Below are 24154 nucleotides of genomic sequence, written 5' to 3' on the forward strand. Positions count from 1 at the left end.
TGGCAGAGTCGATCTTACTGAAGGTAGTGGAGCCTGAAATGTCATCACTATAACTCCATAAGATTGTTATGGGGAAGTGTTCACGAATGGTTCTCGCATTGAGCTGCTGATAATCACTACTTGGGTGCAGGTCCTGTTGTTCTTCATTACCGGATGTAGTGCTAAGGACCAAGTGATTTTAGATAGACAGAGCATCCTGGCAGTGAAGGAGGCCTCAGTTTCTGCCTGTGCAAAATATTGATTGTCCGATGGAAGGGAAATATCATGATAGTGGTCTGACAGGTCCGGAGTGGTTGCAGTGTAATGCACCATGTTGTGGTGCACCTTGTGGGAACACTGGGAAGGAAGGATGGGGAGTGGAAATTTGGAAAATATTGGCAACTTTATGTGAGGGAAAGACTAAAGGAGGAACCAGTACAGGACAGGATAGAAAAATCAAGACTGCAGTGGTATGGACACATGAAGAGAATGGATGAGGGAAGAATTCCAAAGAGGATGTTTTATCTGCAACTGGAGGGGAAGAGGCCCAGAGGAAGACCAAGAGATAGATGGGTGAAGGGAGTGAAGGAATGTGTGACGGGAAGAGGAGAGAACTGGACGAAGGTGGAAGAGGGGGAATGGTGGAAAGACAGAACACGATGGAGAGGCTTGTGTTCCCGACAGGCCCAGCCAGTGGCTGGAAACTGTCCAAGATGATGATGATGATTGGCAAAGGGACTGTAGTAGGAGAGTTCTTTGATAGTAAAGTGGGTGGGAGGGTGGGAAGTGCAGGGAATGGAATGGTTGCCTCTCCCTTATTTTAAATGTTACCACAAAAATCTTGGAATGTTCAGCGTTCTTGTTGAAAGTTTATAGCAGCATCAGAATTGGCTATCATCTCTTAAAGACTGAAAATTTAAAACCAGTGCCAGACCTTTTTATGAATCGGACATATTAGCTACACTTTCACAAATTTTAGGGTTAACTGGTTCAGTGGTACTATGCAGAAACTATATCCTGCAGCTGGCCGCATATGTAAACAAACAAAAACTTCTGACTCTGTGAGGGGAGAGGGCAGTATGGGGGACAAGCCCTCTCCCTCAGGGCTGGCAGCCTGTGCCCATGATTTGTGCTCCTGCGAAAGCAGAGCTGACATAATGGTCTTGTCGATTGTCGATCCCTACCGACGCAGTAAGAGTTGCATTTGAACCCGATGATGGACCATGTGTAGTCTGTTCACTTGTTTCAAAATAAGAAAAGAAAATATTGAATGACGCATAACTCAAAACAAAATGGAGTACACAAGTGAGAAATGAATGAGAAAGTGTAGTATATACAGTACACAAGAATAACAATAAAAATTTTATTTGTTTGATCACATGTTATGATTCAAATTACTAATTAGAATTGCTAAACAGTCATCCTCAGATCTAGGAAAGGAAAGCTGTTATCATACATGTCATAAGCATACAGAATGTAAAATAATTAAAAGCAACTGTGCCATAAAAAGAACTTAGTTGTCTGTGTCTTTGTCTCTCCTATTTTTTTGAAAAGAGGAATAAAAAATTGCATGAAGAGAACCTTGTATTTAATATGATACCCAAATTTGTATCTTCAGCTTATAAAGGAAGATAAACTTTGGCCTTTACTGTCTGCACTAGTGGGAAGGGACTGTAACTTTAAATACAGGGTGATTCAAAAAGAATACCACAACTTTAAAAATGTGTATTTAATGAAAGAAACATAATATAACCTTCTGTTATACATCATTACAAAGAGTATTTAAAAAAAGGTTTTTTTTCACTCAAAAACAAGTTCAGAGATGTTCAATATGGCCCCCTCCAGACACACGAGCAATATCAACCTGATACTCCAACTCGTTCCACACTCTCTGTAGCATATCAGGCGTAACAGTTTGGATAGCTGCTGTTATTTCTCGTTTCAAATCATCAATGGTGGCTGGGAGAGGTGGCCGAAACACCATATCCTTAAAATACCCCCCTAAGAAAAAATCGCAGGGGGTAAGATCAGGGCTTCTTGGAGGCCAGTGATGAAGTGCTCTGTCACGGGCTGCCTGGCGGCCGATCCATCGCCTCGGGTAGTTGACGTTCAGGTAGTTACAGACAGATAAGTGCCAATGTGGTGGCGCTCCATCCTGCTGAAATATGAATTGTTGTGCTTCTTGTTCGAGCTGAGGGAACAGCCAATTCTCTAACATCTCCAGATACTGTAGTCCAGTTACAGTAGCACCTTCGAAGAAAAAGGGACCAAAAACTTTATTGGCTGAAATGGCACAGAAAACGTTCACCTTAGGCGAGTCACGTTCATACTGAGTTGTTTCCCACGGATTCTCAGTGCCCCATATACAGACATGGCCGGTTGACTTTCCCGTTAGTGTGGAAAGTTGCTTCATCACTAAACACAATCTTTGAAACGAAAGATTCATCTGTTTCCATTTGAGCAAGGATAAAATCACAGAAATCGATTCTTTTAATCTTATCAGCTGCAGACAGTGCTTGAACCAATTTCAGACGATAAGGTTTCATAACTAACCTTTTTCGTAGGACTCTCCATACAGTTGATTGTGGAATTTTCAGCTCTCTGCTAGCTCTGCGAGTCGATTTTCCTGGGCTGCGAACAAATGCTTGCTGGATGCGTGCTACATTTTCATCACTCGTTCTCGGCCATCCAGAACTTTTCCCTTTGCACAAACACCCATTCTCTGTAAACTGTTTATACCAACGTTTAATACACCACCTATCAGGAGGTTTAACACCATACTTCGTTCGAAATGCACGCTGAACAACTGTCGTCGATTCACTTCTGCCGTACTCAATAACACAAAAAGCTTTCTGTTGAGCGGTCGCCATCTTAGCATCAACTGACGCTGACGCCTAGTCAACAGCACCTTAAGCGAACAAATGTACAACTAAATGAAACTTTATAGCTCCCTTAATTCGCCGACTGATAGTGCATAGCTCTGCCTTTTGTCGTTGCAGAGTTTTAAATTCCTAAAGTTGTGGTATTCTTTTTGAATCACCCTGTATTTAGGAACATTTCTTTGCAATTGTCTCTCTTCTTCGATAGCCTATTTATATTCATTCTTTGCCCGACTTGGTAAAAATTTTATAAATTTGGACGAGATCAAGATGTGGTACATGTGATTTGAATCTTTAGTTCAAGTCTTATTTGTCTTGACCACAAAACTCATCATAAATATACAAAATTTGTGTATAGGACTTTTCTTTTTTAGATGATTTGCAGCAACTGAAACTGGGGGTCTGAATAGTAATTTGCAATCAAGACAGATAAAATTGTTGTGGAATATTCTAATAGTATGCTCCTCAAATTGATCATGGTGGACTTTACAAAAGTTTGCTGTCTTTAAAGTATTTTCGCGAGTAGATGTACTGACCTGTAAACTGATGATATGTACCCATATACACTGCTCAAAAAAATAAGGGGAAAACATGTATCAGAGGATGATTTGCTTTTGGTGTACTCAACTAATCATTCACCATCCATGTGGACATTTTACCCAACAAAGAACATGCACTGTGGCATCTTAATGCATTGAAAGTTGCAAGGGCAGTCTGTTTTATCTAATGAGGGTAGACTTTCCCTCGAGTTTATGCAGATATCAATGTCTTTCCCTCTTCCATCTGTAAGTTGTGGACACAGTATGGGAACACAGGTAGGTACATAAGGCATTTGGAGAAGGTCACCGATGCATTACATACCCATGTGGAGACTGATATCAGGTCACCTGTGCATTGTGGCATCATACAATCGCTGTCAGAGCACTGCAAGACCATCTCAGAAGGGCCACGGGAGCCGCTATATCCAGTCAGACTGTATGGAAAACATTACAAGAAAGGGCCCAATGACCCAGTTGTACTCATCAGGTATTCCACTTGACATGACAACATTTTGCAGCTCGCCATCAGGTCTGCCATTCCCATTTTAACTGGCAAATTTGCCACTGGTGAAACATGTTATTTACTGATGAGTATAGATTTCTTCTAGCACAAGGTGACAGTCTTGTTTGTGTGTGTGTAGTGCCATAACTAGCAGCAACTGCGAGATGTTGTCCAGGAAATCAACAGATTTGGCCAAGGTTCTGTGAGGATGTGGGTTTTATCAGTACTGACAGCCGTACAGATTGGGTCATTTTCCATGGTGGTGGTACTGCCATGCAGTACGAGGAAAAGATCCTGTTGGACCACTTGGTGGCTGCTGCATATGGTGGTGGTGATAAACTCCTCTCAAGCATGATAATACCAGGGCGCATGTGGTGGGTGTCACCAGAGATCTCTTGTGAAGCCTTCATGTTGAAGTAATGGAATGGCCAGCAGTGACTCCTGACCTAAAACCCATCTAACCTGTGTGGCACATGCTTGACAAATGTGCTTGTGGTCATCCTGTCTACCATAGACTTGCCAAGTACTGTTAAGGGCACTCATTGAAGAAAGGGAATGGATACCTCAGGGTGACCTTAGGCCTATGTGGAGCATGCCATGTAGGTGTTAGGCATTGATAAACACTCACAGAGGACATACACAGTATTTGAAGATCTCAAAGTCCAATGGAAAGCACCGAAGATGATTGGATGAATGATTGCTTTCACTTTGGTTTCGAAACCTATAGGAAATTTCAGTTCTTAATATGTAAATGTCCAAGGATGGAATAATTTTTGTGTGTTTAATTTATGAAAGATAAACATATAATTTGGTAACATACCCAGTACTGACTTATTGCTCAATGGAGTATGGCAGATGCTCAAAAACATGTTCCACAAATTCTTGTGAATGGTGTGTATTCAGTTACATTAAATAACCTGTAAACTTACTGGTTTCATATCATTCCAACGTGTCATAGAAATTATCTGTGTAACAAGTAATTAAGTTACAATTTATTATTGTTAATTTGAGGAAAGCAATAATTTTAATTTGCTAATAAGTGTTACTTACCATATTTAATGATTTTCAGCTTCCTGTGTTTTTGGAAGAACTCCTTGTGTCGGAACTAGATGTGGGTGACACAATCCCCCTCATCCACCGTGCATCTCTTCCTGTGCTAGATGAACGTGGTCTCTGGATGGACCTGGATGTTACTTACCAGGGACTGTTTTGTCTGACCTTGGAAACTAAATTGAACCTTATGAAGCTGAAGAAAATTGGCATCGAACCAAAATCAACAAAGAAAAGTGAATATTCATTCACTGAAAAAAGGTATTTATATAATGCTGTTGTTATCAAAGTGTAATTTTGGTGTACTGAATAAAGTCTTTTGATGGTGTCAGTGGAATTTAACAAATGAGACAACATCTCTAGTTAAAACCATGTGGCATTATTTTTCAAATTTGTATGTAAAATTTGAATTTAAAAACACTGTTGGAGTGAGGAAAGCTTTTCTCTCTTGCTACTTCAATTACAGTGAGTCCATGTTCCTTTTTCTCACATGTGTATGTAATGTGATTCCATTAATAAGAATTTCAGGATGGAAACAATAAACAAGAGTGAGGAAAGGTAATAATTAACCTATAATTGCTTGATGCATGTCATATAGATATTCATATAATTAACTACAGGTTCTCATTATCAGTTACATTATTATTCCTGCATAGCTTTTAATTACTATAATTATTTGTAACTATAATTACCTTTTATAGGGGTTCACCAATGTTTGACAGTGATCTGGATGACTCTGCAGAATCATCAGAGGAGGAAAGTGAAGTACACAATAAAAGTACATCTGAGGAAGAAACGTAAGTATGAAATATTTCTGTACTCTTTGTAGAGAGAAAGTCAAAAACAGAGTGTTCAATTTAGCAGAAAAATGGGATTTCTGGTGTCAGAAGGCTCAGAAATTAAATGCGTGCGATATGGTATGGACCTGGATACCCACTATGGGTCTCTGCTCCAGCATGTGCCTGTGCCGCGAGCCTCACCGTGCGAGTGCACCACTCTCCATTCCACATGAAGTCTGCGTCCAGTAGCGTTTCCCATGGTCATGTATTTAGATGGCTACGCGGCACTACTCCGGCAGTCTGGTACTCGCTGTAGTTTGCTGTGCATCTCTCCCATACTGCATTCCAATTCCTTGCGTTGAGATACATACTGTCATTGTTTGGAGTGTTCCTGTGTTATTGTTGCCTTGCCGTGTTTATCGCCTCTGTTCTTGCTTGCTTGCCTCGTGTCGTGTCCTGGTCTGTTGTAGTGTCTGTTGTCCCCTAAGTGTTTGTCGTTCCTGTCTCTTCCTTGTTAGTGATACCGCCAGCGGCTCCCCCACCTGGCGGCTTCGCGTCTCCATTCTCTGCCATGCACAGCTCATCGGTTGCTCACGGTTATAACATTAGCAATGAGGTAAAAGGTTCGATAGCATGGAGGCTAAGTTGGGTCTGTCTCCTGGAGCAACAGCAGCATCTCATGCAGCAGTAGCAGCAGCAGTGCCAATTAGATGTCTTACAGAAATTCTTGCAGTTGCTGATGGACAAAGTCACGTCCCAGGACGCCCCATTGCACTATCTCCTGGGTGTCCTGGTTTCTGACACTTCCCCATGTTCGCCGTTGTTTCCGCCCTTTAACGACGCTAAGGAAGACTGGGAAAAATACTTGCATTGTCTGAAGCAACATTTCACAGCATTTCAGGTCACGGATGACTCCCTACAGTGGTTGTTATTCTTGTCCTGGGTGTCACCAAACACATTCTTTATGCTCTGCAAGTTAGTACCATTGTCAGACCCCTTTGGCTCTCTCCTTTAACGAGAAATGTCTGCTGCTGACTAACTACTATTCTGTGCAATACAACGTCATGGAGTCTCGGCTTGAGTTCCAGCAGTACCATAAACAGCCAAGTCAGTCATACCGTTCTTGGTTCATGGACTTGCAGGGTCTCAGCCACAATTGCGACTTCACTTGCACCAATCAGCATTGCAAGGTGTTGTATGTTGACTCCTTGATTTGCGATGCTGACGTTCAACTGGCACCCGATCCAGAGATCTGCATGGCTGCATTGAAACTCTATAACCCCTCGCTGGAAGACATTCTGCGTGTAGCTCACTGTTTTGAAATCGCACAAGCGGCAAACAAGTGTCTCATGGTGTGGTAACAGTAGAGTTCTCCCCGTGGGCACCTCCCTCACGCCATCATCATGGTACAGTCCACACACAGAAACGTCGTCAAGACTTCTCCTTGTCCGATGTCTCTATGGCTCAGGAGCCGCTGGTCGCCCCTCGTCGGCAGTCCCGTGGTTCACTTCCGTCTTGCCCGCAGTGCTTGTCCTCCCACTCTCGTGCAGACTGTCCCAGTCACTAGAAGACTTGCATGCTCTGTCAGAAAGATGGCCATCTCAGATCTGTCTGTTGCAGCTGCTCAAAACCGGCTCCCGCCCCTCACCCATGGGGCATCAGGATACCGTGTATACCTGCTATCAGTCATTCCACTGGGTCCTCCATTGACGCGGAAATTGTTCCTCATGCTTTTCGTTTTTAACATGGACATTCATTTCCGGGTCAATATGGGGGCCACCATCTCCTTGTCCAATCTTGCGATGTATACATGCCTAGGTTCACCGGAGCTGTCTCCCACCTCTCGGTCATTAATTATGTACAGTGACGTTTCTATCACCCTCCGTGGACAGTTCGCAGTCCCGGCCATCTATAAAGTTGCCTGGCTCCTGACCCTACTAGTGGTTGACCATCCCTCGGTTTCAATAATTTTTGGGCTCGATGCCTTCACACTGTTTTGCTTTTCGATTTCTAATGAAGTTAAGGTCGTTTCCACCGCTGTCCCTTTCCAGAACCTCGACGATCTGTGCTTGGCCTATGCCTCTCTGTTTCAGTGTGACTTAGAGCATGCTTCATACTTCCAGGCGCACATTGCTCTTCTCCGGTTCTTCCGGGCTCGACCCGTGCCGGTGACCTTATGTCAAGCAGTCAAGCAAGAGCTTGATCAACTGCAGGCTGCTGGCATCATCGATCCCATGAAAGCAAGTGCTTGGGCGACCTCGTTAGTGGTGATCTGAAGCCCAGTGGCTCCCATCGCCTATGTGGGGATTTCGGATTTACAGTCAATGCACAGTCCCTGGTTGGAATTTATCCCATTCCCCAGAAGGATGACCTTATCCCTAAACTTGCAAGTGGTGAGTCCTTCTATAAGATCGACCTGGCAGAGGCTTACCACCAATTGCCCTTAAATGAGAAATCCCAGAGCATCGTTGTCATCAACATGCCTTACAGATTATATAAACACAATTCCCTTCCATTTGGTATTTCCTCAGCGCCAGCCATTTTCCAGAGGTACCTGGAGCAGCTCACACAGCCCATCCTGGCTTGTGTCAGTTATCTTGATGACATCTTGGTCACTGGCCTTACACACCTCGACCTAAAACCTAGGTACCTTGTTTCACACCCCCATAGGCTGCAGGGTTAAGCTGTCAGCTGGAAAAGTGTAGTTTCTTTCAACCAGAAGTCAAATACCTGGGGAACTGGCTCAGTAAAGATGGCATTCATCTGTCAGATCACAGTGTCGTGGTCATCAATTACCTTCACCACCCCAAGGATTTATCTGACCTCCAGGTTTTTTTTCTGGGAGAGGTTTACTACTACTTAAGGTTTTTACCCCAGGCTGCTGACATTGTAAAGCCCCTCAATCGCTTTCATCACAAAGGGGTGCCTTTCAACTGGACCTCTGCCTTTGATTGACTTTTCTCCGCTTGAAAACTATGCTCAAGCCCACCCCTTGCCTGACTCTCTTCTCTCCGGACCGCCCTTTGGTTGTGGTGCCCAATGCTTTGGCCTATGGTATTGCGGCAGTCCTGGCTCACAGGAGTGAGAATGGCTCAGAACAGCCCATTGCGTATGTCACCAAGGTGCTATCCCCAGCACAACGGAACTATTCTCTAATTGAGAAAGAGGCTTTGGCGATTGTGTTTTCCATTCAAAAGTTTCACATCTACCTGTTTGGGACAAAGTTCACTGTCCTCACTGATCACAAGCATTTGGTTATCCTATTCGGCCCACACTCACACTTCCCAGAGTGAACTGTTCAATGTCTCCAGTGCTGGGTGCTGTTCTTACACAATTACACTTATGTTATCCTCTCAGCACCTCTCAACACTTCAATGCAGATACCTTGCCATGTCTCTCCTCGAGGCCTGATCCCGAGTTTGGCCAGCAGGAAGTCCTCTGCTTTCACACTGATACGGCCCGCCAAGATACACTGGACAGATTTCCTGTCACCACTGCACTGGTCGCCTCTGCCACATGCCGGGACCCCATTCTGCGGCAGTATCTCTGTTACGTGACCCACTGTGGCCCACTTATCTGCCTCACTGGTTGAAAACTGAGTTTAGCCCCTGGCAGCACCTCTCACACAAGCTCTCGGCGATGACGGGTATACTTCTGTTGGCCACAGGGGCTGATACTCATCAGGTGATCATTCCACACAGTTTGTGCCACCACATCCTTCGCTTGCTACATTGTGGACAGTGGGGGATGTCCCATACAAAGGCATTGGCTCGCTGGCATGTATATTGGCCCGGCATCAATGGTGACATCGAACGTTTGGTCCTTGGGTACACGGTGTGTGCGCATCACCAGGCCAGCCCTTAGCAGTCATTTACACCCTGGGCCACACCTCGCTGGCCCTGGGACTGCATCCATGTTGATTTTGCGGACCTGTTCTTGGGATTGGTGTGGATACTCATTGTGGATGCATACTCCAGATACACATATGTGGTGTACATGGCATCCACCATGACTGATGCCACACTCATGGCCTTGGCTCAAGTACTCACCATCGAAGGCCTGCCTCGTACCTCGGTATCTGATAATGGGCCCCATTTCACGGCAGCCTCCTTCCACGCATTGTGTGTGGCCAATGGTATCAAACACATCTGCACCTCTCCGTTCAATCCATCCTCCAATGGCACAGCAAAACAATTGGTAAGGACGTTTAAACAACAGCTGACAAAAGCGGTTGAATCCTCTGCCACCACATCAGCCCTCACCTCATTACTGAGCACTTATCACACCATGCTGATTGACGGTCATAGTCCGGCCGAACTCCCCCACAGGCAGCAACCACGGACCCTGCTCCATCTGCTGACGTCGTCACCTTCTGAGCCCTGCTTCCAATCCTGTCAGGGCTACACCTTGAGCATTGCCGTGTGGGCCTGCTCGTATAGGGGGAAAGGCTGCTTGGACTCCTGCCAAGTAGTTGTGAGCCACAGGTGGCGTGTGATGTCAGTACAGACACAGAAGGGGCTCAATCACCGCCACCATAACCAACTCCAGCCTCATACCCCTTCGTGGCACATCAAGTTCCGCAGCCCTCCGCCTCCTCCTGGTGTGCATGAGGCTCTTGAGTCGGCCCCACTGCCACTGGCTGCCAGCTCCCCGCAGGCACACCGGCACTCCTTCCCGCATCCACGAGGCTCGGAGGCACCGCGTGATACCCTGCCCTCCGGTGACATTTTGATGGATTGCACTGACTGCTCTCTGAGTGCATCCCTGGTGGTCAACAACACAGGATCTCCCTCTGTTCCTTCCACCCATCACGCCACTGTCCGAGGCATTTCCGACATTACACACAGGTTTTACAGGAGAGGGATCTGCCGTTGGAAGGCACAGAAGTTGAAGGCGCACCAGAGGGTGTGAACCTGGATACCCACTAGGGGTCTCTGTGCTCCGGCACGCGCCTGTACCATGAGCGTCACTCTGTGAGTGCGCCACTTTCCGTACCACGTGAAGTCCACGGCCAATCGCGTTTCCCGCGGTCATGTATTTAGGCAGTCGAGCAGCACTACCCCGGCAGTCTGGTACTCACGTAGTTCACGTATGCGTCTTGGACGCACTGCGTTCCACTTCCGTGTGTTGAGATACATACTGCCATTGTTTGGAGTGTCCCTGCGTTGTTGTTGTCTCGCCATGTTTATCACCACCTTTCTTGCTTGCTTGCCTCGTGTTGTGTCCTGGTTGGTCGTAGTGTCTGTTGTCCCCTACTTGCTCGTCTGTCCTGTCTGTTCATTGTTAGCGATGCCTCGAGCGGCTCCCGTGCCTGGCGGCTTTGCCTCTCCATTCTCTGCCCCGTGCACTGCTCGCCGATCGCTCACAGTTTTAATGGTATTTAATAAGGAGAATCCAGCTGTGTGTGTGTGTGTGTGTGTGTGTGTGTGTGTGTATTATTGTTTTGTCTCCCAGACTTTTTTCAATGTGCCTGTCTGTCACTCAGTCCCTGCTCTGTGCCGTAAGTTGTTATCTACCGTTTTCATATTGAAGTGTTAGAGGTATTAGAGTTCTAGTAGTTGTAAATAAAGATTAGTGTCACTGAAATGCTTGAAATGAATCTTTCATCTTTATTGCCCTGAACCTGTATAATCAGCTTATAAATCTATGCAAAATACTGTTCATAAATTGTTGTGTGTATGAAAGTGTATGTATGTTTGTTTGGTGACTGTTCCAAAGTTTGTGGTTACAGTGCAGCATCACAAGGTGGAGGCACTGGCAAGAAGATTCTGCGTATGGTTAGCAGAATAGCTGCTTCTCGCTACTTTCAGCAGGTTAGCTTAGTCAGTATTTTGTTCTTTTTCTTAGATATCAGTTATAAAAGCTTTTTTATTGTATTAGTAAAGTGGGAAACTCTCCCTAATTAGGAAGTGTTTTCTTTTTTAATATTATTATCCTGTTCTGCTGAGCACCAATGGAAAATTCAGTTAATTTTTTATTGTATTTAAAGCATTGCATTGATCTGAACTTGATAAATGTTGTATTTATTGATAGGCAAAATGACAAATGGCTTGATAGATAACTCAAGTGTCAGGTCTTCAGCTGCATTTTTAAGACATCCTGTTTACTTTTTAGGTGCAGCAGAGAACAATAAGTAAGGATTAGAAAGGTGGAAATAATATCAGAAACAGCCAAGAATCTTTTTTTTTTTTTTACTGATTTATCATACCAAGGCTAGAGCCATAAAGCCCTTTCTTACATCTCATCAGGCTTTCCTTACATTTTATCATTGTCGTCTGTATTACACATATTGCAATGGAGTTTACATTAAAGATGGAATATAGCACTTGGAAACAGTACTGATACAAAAAATAAAAACATTATTATCTACAGCAGGAAGGGAAAGTTAACGTTTGTTTGTGAAGAGTAGACTAAAACATAGATAGGTTTATATTCAGCACACTGTAGGGAAGTTTTAGCTGTTGCATTTTTGAGACCTGCCAAAGTTAATGTGTCAAATTTTTTTCGTATTTTTCTGTGTCAAATTTTGGATCATCAATTACCTTAATTACTGAAGAGCTTGTGCTGTAGTGTCTGTTAAAACTTGATTAATAATTATACACGTTGAAGGTGTCCGCAAGTATACTGTCTTTCATTGACAACATATTGCAGGTCTTTGGATACTATTGGGGACATGCCTGATTTCATGGAGTGGCTTTCATTGACAAAATATTCCACGTCTTTGGATACTATTGGGGACATGCCTAATTTCATGGAGTCGGATATATCTTGTTTGTAAAAGGAAATAAAATAATGTCAGTCAGACCTGCTATCACACTCTCCACAGTGTTATTGGTAATAGTTACGCTAAGATAGATACCGTATTTACTCGAATCTAAGCCGCACTCAAATCTAAGCCGCACGTGAAAAATGAGACTTGAAATCAAGGAAAAAATATTTTTCCCAAATCTAAGCCGCACCTGAAATTTGAGACTTGAAATTCAAGGGGGAGAGAAAAGTTTTAGGCCACACCTCGAAATCGAAACAAAGTTGGTCCATTGTAATATGAGACACAATTTAGGTTGAATGAATGACAATACAGCTACAGTAGTTTGGTTCAAGCCGTAAGCTTAGCAGTTAAGCTTTACCAGGTAGGCATTGCTGTGCGTCAGGCGCTCTGTCTGTATTTATACGGGTACCCTTCCTTTTTCACGTGCTTCGTCTGGTTTGAATTGATTGCTTATTTTTCTTTGATCTGATAAGTGCCGTTCTCTATGTTATAGGTGTTCACGTCACTCTAAGCTGAAAATGTATTATTGTACTGTGTCATGCATTGTTTACCGCATTCTGTTAATGAGTGTTAATGGCCTGTCGCCGCTCGCGGCATGGCTTGCTGTTGTGTGCGCAACCATGGCTTAAAAGAGGAATCTTCTCATTATCGAAACAATGGCAAGAGACTGCTATTTGTTATTACTTACACTGCTGCTTTCTTTGATAATGATCAACAAGAACCAAATAATAGACTGCGTGTGGTAGATGATGTTCTGAACTAGAGTTTAGCGAAAATTTTTCTCCGTTTGAAAATCTTTGCAGACGCCTCTTCAGTACATTACATTCTGCACAGGAATTAGTCATCGTAGATTTAAAAATCTAGTCAATTGCCGTGCTTCATTTCTGACTGTGTCACTATTAGGCATAAGAATAATACGAATATAAACATGACATATGTATATTATTCCGCGTTTGCTGTTGTCTCTCTAGTTTCGTAGTTTATTAGGCAGACAGGATTTAAATGAGATAGCAGCAAACACGAAAGAATACATGGCAAAATATTTATATTCGTATTATTCTTATGGTGCAGAGAATACTGCATGTGATTCATAAAATTCCTGTTAGCAACGATCTCTTCTCACAGGTTGGAAAAAATTCAGAAGGTGGAGTTGGCCATATTGATAAACATTCCAAACAGTCGTTCCAGTCGGGTTTTCGTAGTACATTGAAATGCTGCTACATTCGAAGATGAACAATACGGAATTTGTATTTACTACGTTGGATAATGTATGAAAAGTGCGGTGGTCGAAACTCGGGGCAGAGCAAACGCTCGTCTTCCACCTTTTTTTAATTTATTTACTGATGCAGAGGTTTTGGCGTCAGTATTTATCTTTGTGCCTGCAAAGCATGCCTGTATAGCGCTACATATATTCGACGGCAGAAGTTTGTTGTGGCGGCACCTACCAACATTTTTCAGAACTTCCGCTTACTTTGCACTCAATTCTAAGCCGCAGGCGGTTTTTTGGATTACAAAAACCGGAAAAAAAGTGAGGCTTAGATTCGAGTAGATACGGTATTGCCTATACTCCAGCAGAGATTTCCACTGGTGCTTTTCATATTTATTCTATTGTAATGTTTCATCAGTTGAAAGTGTATGAGTTAAATACACTGATGTGCAAGACTTAAGGACAAAAGTAACTTTTGTGCGATTGTCACTGCCAAGTAACATAGCATGATGAAACTTGAACCACACATACAGAACTGCTGCAGTATAGTACTCTACATCAGAGCTTCGCAACCTTTTCAGCTGGTGGACCCCTTCTTCAGTTGAAAATCCATGGCGGATCCCTAGTCTGTTCCCAATTACCCCCCCCCCCCCCCCCCTGCCGAAGTATCAATAGTCTTTGGTTTAGAGATTAATGAAAACAACTTGAAGGTAAAAAATCGACTTATGAAATAAGTAGTGCACTGACAAAGCAAGTTTAACATTTAATGATGCCTGGGGCTCCATATGTGCCAGCGAGTGCTGCGATTGGTCGACAAAGCTCGTTCCACGCATGCGTAAAAGGTTTCAGCGCATCTACCGCCGTGAGCCGGCGCACAAACGACCCCTGTATTGTTGCGAAACACTTTATCAGAGAAGCCGCATTCTCCGGCACTACACTGTGTATGCGTTCTCACTTAGGAACCGCAAAGGCTGCTTGGGAATACGACCTGAAGTAAAAGCACACATTTTTTCACACGAAAAAAAAAAAAAAAAAAAGTGATGAATTTGATTTTCACATTTTTATTCAATAATTTTACTCATTATATTACACAATTTGGTAAAGGGTGGCCGCGGACCCCCTAGAAAGAGCTGGCGGACCTCTAAGGGGCCCGCGGACCACACATTGGGAAGCCCTGCTCTACAGTACAGTAAAGAAGGTAACTGAAGGAATTACGTAATGAGACAAACAGAAATGACACTTTCATACAAAGACAATAATTACACAGAAGTCATCTCAATTTGCAGTGGTCCCCTGGACATTACAAAAGGTGGGATGTATTTCTTAATAGGGTGTATGATCACCAGACAGCAGTGCATGCTCTGCAACATGCCCTCATGCTGGCCACAAGGTTGGTTAGGAGTTCTTGCAGTAGGCTGTTCCACCCCTCCACCAACACAGTTGACAAATGCTGGATAGTGATTGGTGCCTGTGGACATGCTGCAGTGCATCTCCCCACCACATCCAACGCATGCTCAATGGTATTGATGTCAAGGGGACAGGCAGGACAGGCTACTTGTCATGTAATATCCTCTCATGCCAAGAGCTCCTTCATCTGGACTGATCAATGCCTTCACACGTTGTCATCCTTAAAAAGTGAAGGCAGGGCCAAATGCATCCCTGAACAGATGCACATGGCGAAGGAGTACGGTGTCACAGTAATGTTGATGATGAGTGTACCATGTTCAAAAATTTGGAGGTCAGTATGCCAATGCAACATTATGCCTGCAGCATTATACCTCCCCACACAATACCACCTGGATCACCAAAATGATCATGTTGGACAAATCTATGTGTATCCTCATATGGAGAGAGGTGGGGGCACATAGTTCATCAAGGGACATTTCATCCTTAAATTTTGCACAGCAGTGTCTATTGTCCTGAGTAAGTTATCATCATGCATAAACTTATGGGAAGACAGTTTTCATGCTGTCTTTGTTATTACAAGAGATGTCAGGAGAAACTCAAGTTCACACAAGAAGACTGGATATCAACTGAAATTATAAAATGAGCCAGTAATGCTAGTGAACATAACTTGATTACTGAAAGATATGTGTGAAAAGGAGGGTATACCAGAGGATTTGAAGACAGTGATCATTTTCCCCGTTACACTAGGAAGGAGACCCCAAAGATGTGAATAATTACAGAAGGATATGCCTTTTACTAGTTCCATACAAATTCTCTCAAAATGATAATAATAAAAAGAAAGAAAGAAAGGAGAGAGAGAGAGAAAGAGAGAGAGAGAGAGAGAGAGAGAGAGAGGAATTTCCTATAAACAAGAAGACCAGAGAAGTACTCAAGGAGAATCGTAAAATCACCATTCTAAAGTATGATTCGAGGAAAAATGTCAGAACCTTCGGGATCAAGACAGAAGTGGAATCGAAGCTAGGGCTTTTAAATGTGCTATTTAATTTACTTTTGGAAAAAAAATAATCCAGGAACGGAGAGAACGATTTGAGAAAGAAGGCACAATAGGTATAATAATGGATCACAAGGACAATCTGAACATAGAATGCTTAGCTTTCACTGATGAAATGGTGATCCTAAGCAAAAGAGAAGGCCAGAATACTACATGTAGTATTCCAGAAAGTGGACCTGAAAATATTCCATAAAAGATACAATTTATGTATGAGATGAGGGACAGGTAATCAAGAAAGTTGACAAATGCTTATATGTACAGGAATGAATACAGCAAAATGGATGAGACAGAAGAGGCAGTAAAAATAGGATTAGCAAAAAGGAATTAGGTCACAAATTCCTGTAACACATATACAACAGTAAATAAATATCCATCAAAAATAAACTGAGGCACTACAGAATGGTTATAAGGCCACAAGTGCTGCATGCATCTGAATGTCTAATGTGCAGCAAGAAAACAGAAACCAAGGAAAAGAGAAATACAGAGAATGAAATACTGAGGAAGACATTGGACCTAGAAAACAAGGGAACATTTGAAAGTAAAGGTGAAACCAGGAGCTGTGTGCACACAGACCAGTGGGTTGACTAATAAAATGAAGAACAGACTGGCTTGGCATGTCCATAAAATGAATTCCAGCAGATTGCCCAGAAGTATCTTGGAACACACTAAGAAATAGGTGAACCTCACAACATGGATGAAAGAAAGAAGCTGCGAAAGACTTAGAAGAATTGTGTCTACGCACAGAAGACATGAGGGACAGGGTCAGCTACAGAATAATAATAGACACACACAAAGAGTTCGGGAAACTTAGAAACAGCAAAAATACCTAACTAACTGACAAAGGAAGGCTAAAACTCAGATTATGAGGATGCTTGGGAAGTGGAAGAAGTGAGAAACTGAAAAGTGTCCACAGAAAGCCAAAAGAGAAATTAAAATAATTAAATAAATAGTCTTGGATCTCTGACAGATGGTGGTTTGCAGCAGAATGGTGACTGTCTGATGCTGAAAAAATTCACTGAGTTTATCAGCTGAAACCTGAAAAACAGTCCCTGATTTTTTTTTCTTTCTAATGTCCATACTTCCACAGAATTGTGGAACTGATATATTTACACACAACAGGATGAGTGTGCCTCATGTACACACAGTGTAGAACTGCTTTATCCTGTTTTACAGCATTTTCTGCCATTCTTAATATTCAGGCATCAGATTTTAATTAATAATCTGATGGGCATCTCTGTTCCTCATAAATTGTGGCTTAGTTTTCGGCCACATGGTGATGGAGTGTGTTTTCAAGGAAAATCTTGAGCTTATCTTCAAATTCATAAATTTTCCCATCTTTTATGGGATACATAGTCATTTTCTGCCGTAGAGTTTCTAAGCTGTTCACTATCAATGTGTCGTGATCTTAATATTTAATTTTCGTGCTTCTCATTTGGTGTAGTATTTCACTTATGACTTTGATGAGTAGACTATAGATTTTATGTCGTACTGAGAGGCCAGAAGCTGATATCCGCGCAATCTCTGTTTCTTCATTGCCCTTCACCATGTATGAGGATATGGCTGTGTGTCACATAGTGTTTTGCATTATAGTGAAAAAAAAAGCTCATATTGGAATGAGATAATCTTCTCAGTTCATTGTGGATGGTGCATTTCTCACCAAGTCCATGTACATTTTCCCATTACAGTGAAATTCCCATATAGAAACTGAAGAGAGTACACTGCTAAGTGGAAGGACACCAGAGTGCTTGGCAGTTCTTAGAATACACTAATTAAACACTTCTAGCACAGTAGACTTATTTTGGTGAATTTGAATTTATCTTTTTTTGTCTATAGGTTTCATCATACTTAACACTTTATGTTTGATGTCAGATTGGATATACAAGCCACCACTGCCACCTCACTTCTCCGGCCTGTCAACCCCAAGCAATGTATACACAAATTTAGCGGAAATATGTGAATTCAGTGATGTTACTACAGGAGGATTGAATGAAACTTCAGTTATAGAAGAGATGTCTCACTTCTTTCATTTGCGCACAATAACTGGCATTAGAATATGTGACTAGTAGCTCCATCGCGTGCTTACGGGCAGGCTACTTCAGGCTGTTTAATCCATTCACTACTACCGAAGATGTCAGGAAGTAAAAAAGATTGATCTGCATTCCTGACTGTCATCACTGGAAGCATAGTTTAGGCATGTCCATAATTTTGTACACGTGAGGTGATTCTTGTGCATATTCCTTTAACTTGTGGTTTTCCCTCTAAAATTAAAGAGGTGTGGTAATGAGGGAAACAGTATTTGAGATGAGGAAATGTGGTGTTTATAGTAATGAGCATGACCAAGCATTCATTGTGTCCTGAAACAGTGATAGCAGGGAGTGAAGTGGTTAGCAAGAATTACTGTTTCTTCATCACCACTGTTGAAATAATAAACAATAATATGCCCATCCTATTATGAAAATTTCTCAGGTTCGTTATCAAACATATTAGTTATTGTTACTCGGAGACAAATGGCACATTGGCAAGTGAAGTATGACAGGAGTATTTAGGGGTGTCTTGTTGTTCTGGCCTAATACATGCTAGATTTGGCAGACATCGTGTTTGGTATGGCATGAGTGTGGCAGGCACTGCTCGTCTTTCAGCTTCAGTCAGATGTGGATGTAAGAAGGTGTCTACTAACTGTGATCCACTAATGATCATTACACTCAAAACCAGAGTACTGTGTGACTTCTGAGGTGTGTGCAGTGTATGTCAAGAGTCTCTTGTCTGACGTCTAAAAGTGAACTCCTACACTAGAACGATCTCACCCATAGTGCTCTGCCATATTTTTAGTGGGTGTGTCCAAACATCTAATTGGCTGGTTCAAGTTGTTCTTCTGATCAAAGTTGTTGAATAACACCCTCATTTTTTTTCTTGTGCTGAAAGACCCAGACATTTGCTGACAAAATTTTGGTTGAGAGAAACTTGCTTGTTAGGGCAGATTGTTTTTCCTATGATTCTAGCAAATATGAGGGTTGGAACTTAAATAGTGGCAACTATTTATTCACAACGATACAAAAGAGTTACATGTTCGTACCTGTTACTGTCCTTCAAAGTAGTCACCAGCGTTGTGTAGAACCTGTTGCCAGCGATGTAGAAGATGTAGTATACTGTTAGCGGAGCCTGTTCTCTTGATGGTGCGAATGGAGCGGTCTACTGCCTGTTGAATCTCTGGAACAGTTCTGAAGCGTATGCCACAAAGTAGTTCCTTCATCTTTGGAATCAAATCAAAGTTACAAGGACAAGTCTGAGGGTATGGTGGATGGTACAGTACTTCCCAGTCCCATCGTCCGAACAGAACAGCCACAGCTTGCGCTGTATGTGCCTGAGCATTGTCGTGCGAAATTATGGTTGGGTTGTACAGAAAGAGTCGCCGCTTCTTTCACAAAGCTGGTCGCAGGTGATGCTCCAAAAACAGACAGTAATACTGTGCATTGGCAGTCTGCCGTGCAGGAACGTAATGTATTAGGATAACACCATCATAGTAGTGCACAAGTATCACCATAACTTTAGACCGCTCCATTCGCACCATCAACACAACAGGCTCTGCTAACAGTATACTATGCATTCCACATTGCTGGCAATAGGTTCTACACAATGCTGGTGACTACTTTGAAGAACAGTAACAGGTGCAAACATGTAACTCTTTTGTATCGGTTGTGAATAAATAGTTGCCGCTATTTAAGTTCCAACCCTCGTGTTTTGCATCCCGTGGGTGTGTCCTTTATTCAGCTGTGTCCTTGAGTGTCTTTTGTTATTGTGAAAATTTCTGCATGCCGGTAGCTGACTAAAACAAAGGCTGGTACCTGACAATTTCATCTTGTCTCACAGTGAAGGTTGGAGACCATCCTGTGGCCACTTTCACAGGTTGGCACCAGACACCCCAAGTAGCCACTGACTCCCTCACCTCCTGTGTCTTCAGTAGCAGATGTCTTGTACATTTCATTCTGTGGTTCTTGATGGCTTTACCTTGTTTCCTGTTTGTCTTATTCCTCTTTTAGGGGTTGGCTAGGCATCTCGTTTGGCCAATATAATACAATATAAATATTACAGACCATCAACAATTTGTGTTTTAATTGTTAAAACAGTAAAAATTTATAGGGCCAGAAAGGCCAGTGCAGCAACCAAAGAAAATAAATTTAAGAGACTAGCTTCAAGCATACTAATTGTTACTTCAGTTAAAGTAATTATTTTGATAACAATGGTCATTTCATGTATAATTTGTATTTAAAAAGAGGGTCACCCAAGGGAATGTGTAAGCATCACAATCAAGGAAAAGAGCAATACTCACAGTAGTATAATAAAAATTGAAAGTTATGCAACAAAAAGTCAATGATGGTAGTGTTAGTCATAAAAAAGAAATTTTCTAGTAGATAACAGATTTAACGTCACTGGATAGCATCAACAACTAAGTAGTATTAAGTTTTTTCACGTTGCCAACTAAAGTTGTGGTGATTTATTTATTATCATGGCAGAAGTACTATGTATATAATCGACAAAAGGAAATCAATTGTTGATGTCAGTTTACACAATGGTTGACCAGAGACTGGCCACATCGAGTGCATTCGGTGTCGCTCTCATCAGCTCTCCCACAGCTCTTGTGGCTGTAGATGAAGAACACTGTAGGGCATGGTTGTTAGTCTGCACAGCATCACACTTGCAAAAACTTGACTTCACAATAAGGACTCACTTCTGCAGGTTGGTCTTGCATCCCATGCTACTAGTATGTAGTCTGCTGACAGGCACAGATGGATATATTCATGGCACTGCGAGGATATGTGACTTGTTGTAGCAAAATAGCGCCCTGCCAACAGCACTCTCTGCTGTAACACACACACTGCCTGTTGGCAAGTTTGGCAACCCCAGACGCTGTGGAGACAATGTCCAGTTCCATGGTATACTGCCCAGGCCATACAAGGAAATATCTCAAGGTTGATGAAAGCCATTTGCACACGTCCTCATAATGGCCTAACTGGTGTGCAGAGCATATGACTGTCAGACGGATGCAATAATTTTTATGGAGTGCAACTGAGCAAGGTGGTGCAGTGGTTAGCACACTGGACTTGCATTCGTGAGGACGGCGGCTTAAACCCGCATCTAGTCATCCTGATGTAGGTTTTCCGTGATTTCCCTAAATCGCTTCAGCAAATGCCAGAATGATTCCATTACAACAGCACAGCTGACTGCCTTCCCCATCCTTTCCTAATCCACTGGGATCGATGACCTCACTATTTGGTCCCCTCGCACAAATCAGACAACCTATCATGCAGTGCCACAATTTCTAGAAGGTAACCAACTCTGTTACACTTACAACTTACACATCACCTGCTGGATGTGCTGCTCTTAGCTTTTCACTTTGCAATTTTTTTTTTAATCAGTCAACCTATGGTGGCTCACTGAAAGTGTAACATTGTCATTGTTATATTGTCATGAAGAACATTTCTAATGACACAAGTTCCATTTGTATTAATCAGTGGCACTTGAGAAAGTTTCCAGAATGAGATTTTCACTCTGCAACGGAGTGTGCGCTGATATGAAACTTCCTGGCAGATTAAAACTGTGAGTTCGAGTCTCGGCCCGGCACACAGTTTTAATCTGCCAGGAAGTTTCACTTGAGAAAGTGTCATTAATTTTGAGGAAGATTCAAGAACTCAAGTTAAACGTAGTACAGTATCCACCACCTCAACATAAATATGTGTATCTTCTTCCTTCCAATTTCAGTTTTTGCCTCAGCAAAATGTTGTTTTCTTTAGAGTTGATCCTAGAAGGATCAACAACATTTCACATTAAGATTAATTAACTGAGGATCTAGACTATGCACTGGAGATATTAAAAAGTGCTTTACATATGTTTTCTGGGGGCACAATCACTATGCTACTGGTATCAGATAAATTATGATAATAAAATACTTGGAATTTCCAAATAATAATTATAGAAGAAATACAGGCAGTAGCTTCAGTAAAAGCATTAAGCATGTTACTCAAGGAACACTTGAAAGTGAACTTAGTTTCTTGATTAATATCAAGTAATAGAAATACTTACTCTACACCACTCCTAGGCCTAATGTCTACAAGTATGTGGCGCAAAACACAACTCACCTGGCTTCGCAGTCTATTGATCACTTGCAGAAAAATACCTTAATTCAGTCTGATGGTCAGAAGGCTGCTGAAAGTGTATTCCACCCCTTAATATATAATACAGAAAAATTAATTGTGCGAGTATGGCGCTGGTGAGGGGTAATATCCAAAAGTTCCTGAAATTTGAAAGCTTTTAGTTACAAGTACATTGAAGTATTGCTAAATGTCTTCCCATTAATCCCTCTTTAATCAGTGTGGCAGATGGATATGGGCAGATTAGTTTGGTTCGTTGTTATGAGCATATTCCCATTGTTGTGGTTTTGTCGGTTCGCAGTTTTGTGATGGCTGATCTGAAAGAGCTTCAAATCTGTGTAAAGTCCTATTTTTAAAGTTGCTGTTGAAGCAAGTCTTTGGGTCAGATACAGATTTTTTACCATCATAAGCCAGTCAAAAACTGACTAACATCGACACCTGATGAAAACCTTTCTGGTTGACCGTTAGCTGGTGTCACAACCTTACAGTGTGTAGTGGTAGGTGCTTCATTTACCACTGTCACTCCCCTCCCACCCCCCACCCCCACCCCCTTTCCCTTAAGTCTCTATAAGAACTTGAATCTATTTAGAGAAGGCACCAAATTGCTGGTTGACTATTCTTCAAAATGTACATTCTCTGAATTTTACAGTAAACCGTACCATGATACACAATCCTCTCTTGCAGCATTTTTCAGTGGAGCTTGATGGGCAACTCCATGATCATTTCACACATTCTGAATGAACCTGTAGTAAAACATGCAGCTTATCTTTATATCTTCTCTATTTCCTTTGTCAGTCCTATTTTGTAAGTGTCCTAGACTGAGAAGCAACAGAGGTTTTCTAACCTGTCTCATTCATGCATTGTCTACATCCTGAGGATTCTCCCAGTGAATCTCTGTCTAGGTCTGCCTTTCTTACGTTTTTGTTTGATCTCATCATTCCATTTTAAATTGTTATGTACACTTCCTCCCAAAATTGATTGAATTTGACTATTTACAGTGACTGCTTGGCAATCACAGTGATATATCTCTCCAACTATTAATGCACAATGTGCTACACTCATTTATGTTGAGAGTCAAACCCCAGTCTCAGTGCCACATGTCAATCCTTTGCCAATCTTCCTTCATTTTACTCCATTTTTTTTAATGTTGCAAATTTGCTACAAAGGTTATAATACATAAGATTTGTTCTCATATTCTACAACAAGTTGACATCGTTGGTATAGGTATGTAGTTGTTCATCTGTTTGATGACCCTTCTTGAAAGCAGGACTGACTATCTCATTTTCCCAGTCACCTGGAAAACTTTGTTTCTACAGTGACTCATGATAGACTATTCCTAGAAGAGGTGCAAGTGCTTTCACTTGCATTACATGTAGAATTGTTTAGGTATCCCATCAGATCTAGTTGTGATCCCTCTGTTCAATGATTGTAATTGATCTGTATCCCACAGTCACAAATCTCAATAGTCATTTTTGTATTTGTGGGAAATTTGAGAAGGGGTTATCACACTATAATCTTCTTCAGAGAAGCGATTCAGAAAACAGAATCAAATATTTTGGTCTTATCTCTGTTGTCCTCTGTTTTGGTGCAGAACTGGATATATGACCTCAATCTATTTTGAATAGTGGTGGAGGGACTTGGAATTAGGTATATATATCGGAAATCTTAATAAAAATTTGCTGTTTAAATAATTAAAAGGGAAATTTTTAAAGAATTATTAAAAAAAGGATTGGAAAGTACTCAAATTCTGGAAGAACTTTAACTGGCACTAATATAAACAGACCTTCAGTGTTACATATATATATATATATATTCAACATCTAACATTCGTAAATTTGAGTACATC

At 42.0% G+C, this 24154-nt stretch overlaps 1 protein-coding gene across 4 annotated transcripts in view; it reads left to right on the top strand.

The window, feature by feature from the left end:
- The window catches only part of LOC126416283 (testis-expressed protein 2), a 301194-nt gene that overhangs the window by 231069 nt on the left and 45971 nt on the right, over positions 1-24154 (top strand). For all 4 annotated transcript variants that reach the window (XM_050083929.1, XM_050083932.1, XM_050083930.1 and 1 more), the window contains 3 exons: positions 4969-5210; positions 5651-5746; positions 11460-11541. In XM_050083929.1, the coding sequence (XP_049939886.1) occupies positions 4969-5210; positions 5651-5746; positions 11460-11541 (420 nt within the window). The remainder of the gene's footprint in view (positions 1-4968; positions 5211-5650; positions 5747-11459; positions 11542-24154) is intronic.

The sequence above is a fragment of the Schistocerca serialis genome, chromosome 8 (genome assembly GCF_023864345.2).
Source record: "Schistocerca serialis cubense isolate TAMUIC-IGC-003099 chromosome 8, iqSchSeri2.2, whole genome shotgun sequence".
Lineage (NCBI taxonomy): Eukaryota > Metazoa > Arthropoda > Insecta > Orthoptera > Acrididae > Schistocerca > Schistocerca serialis.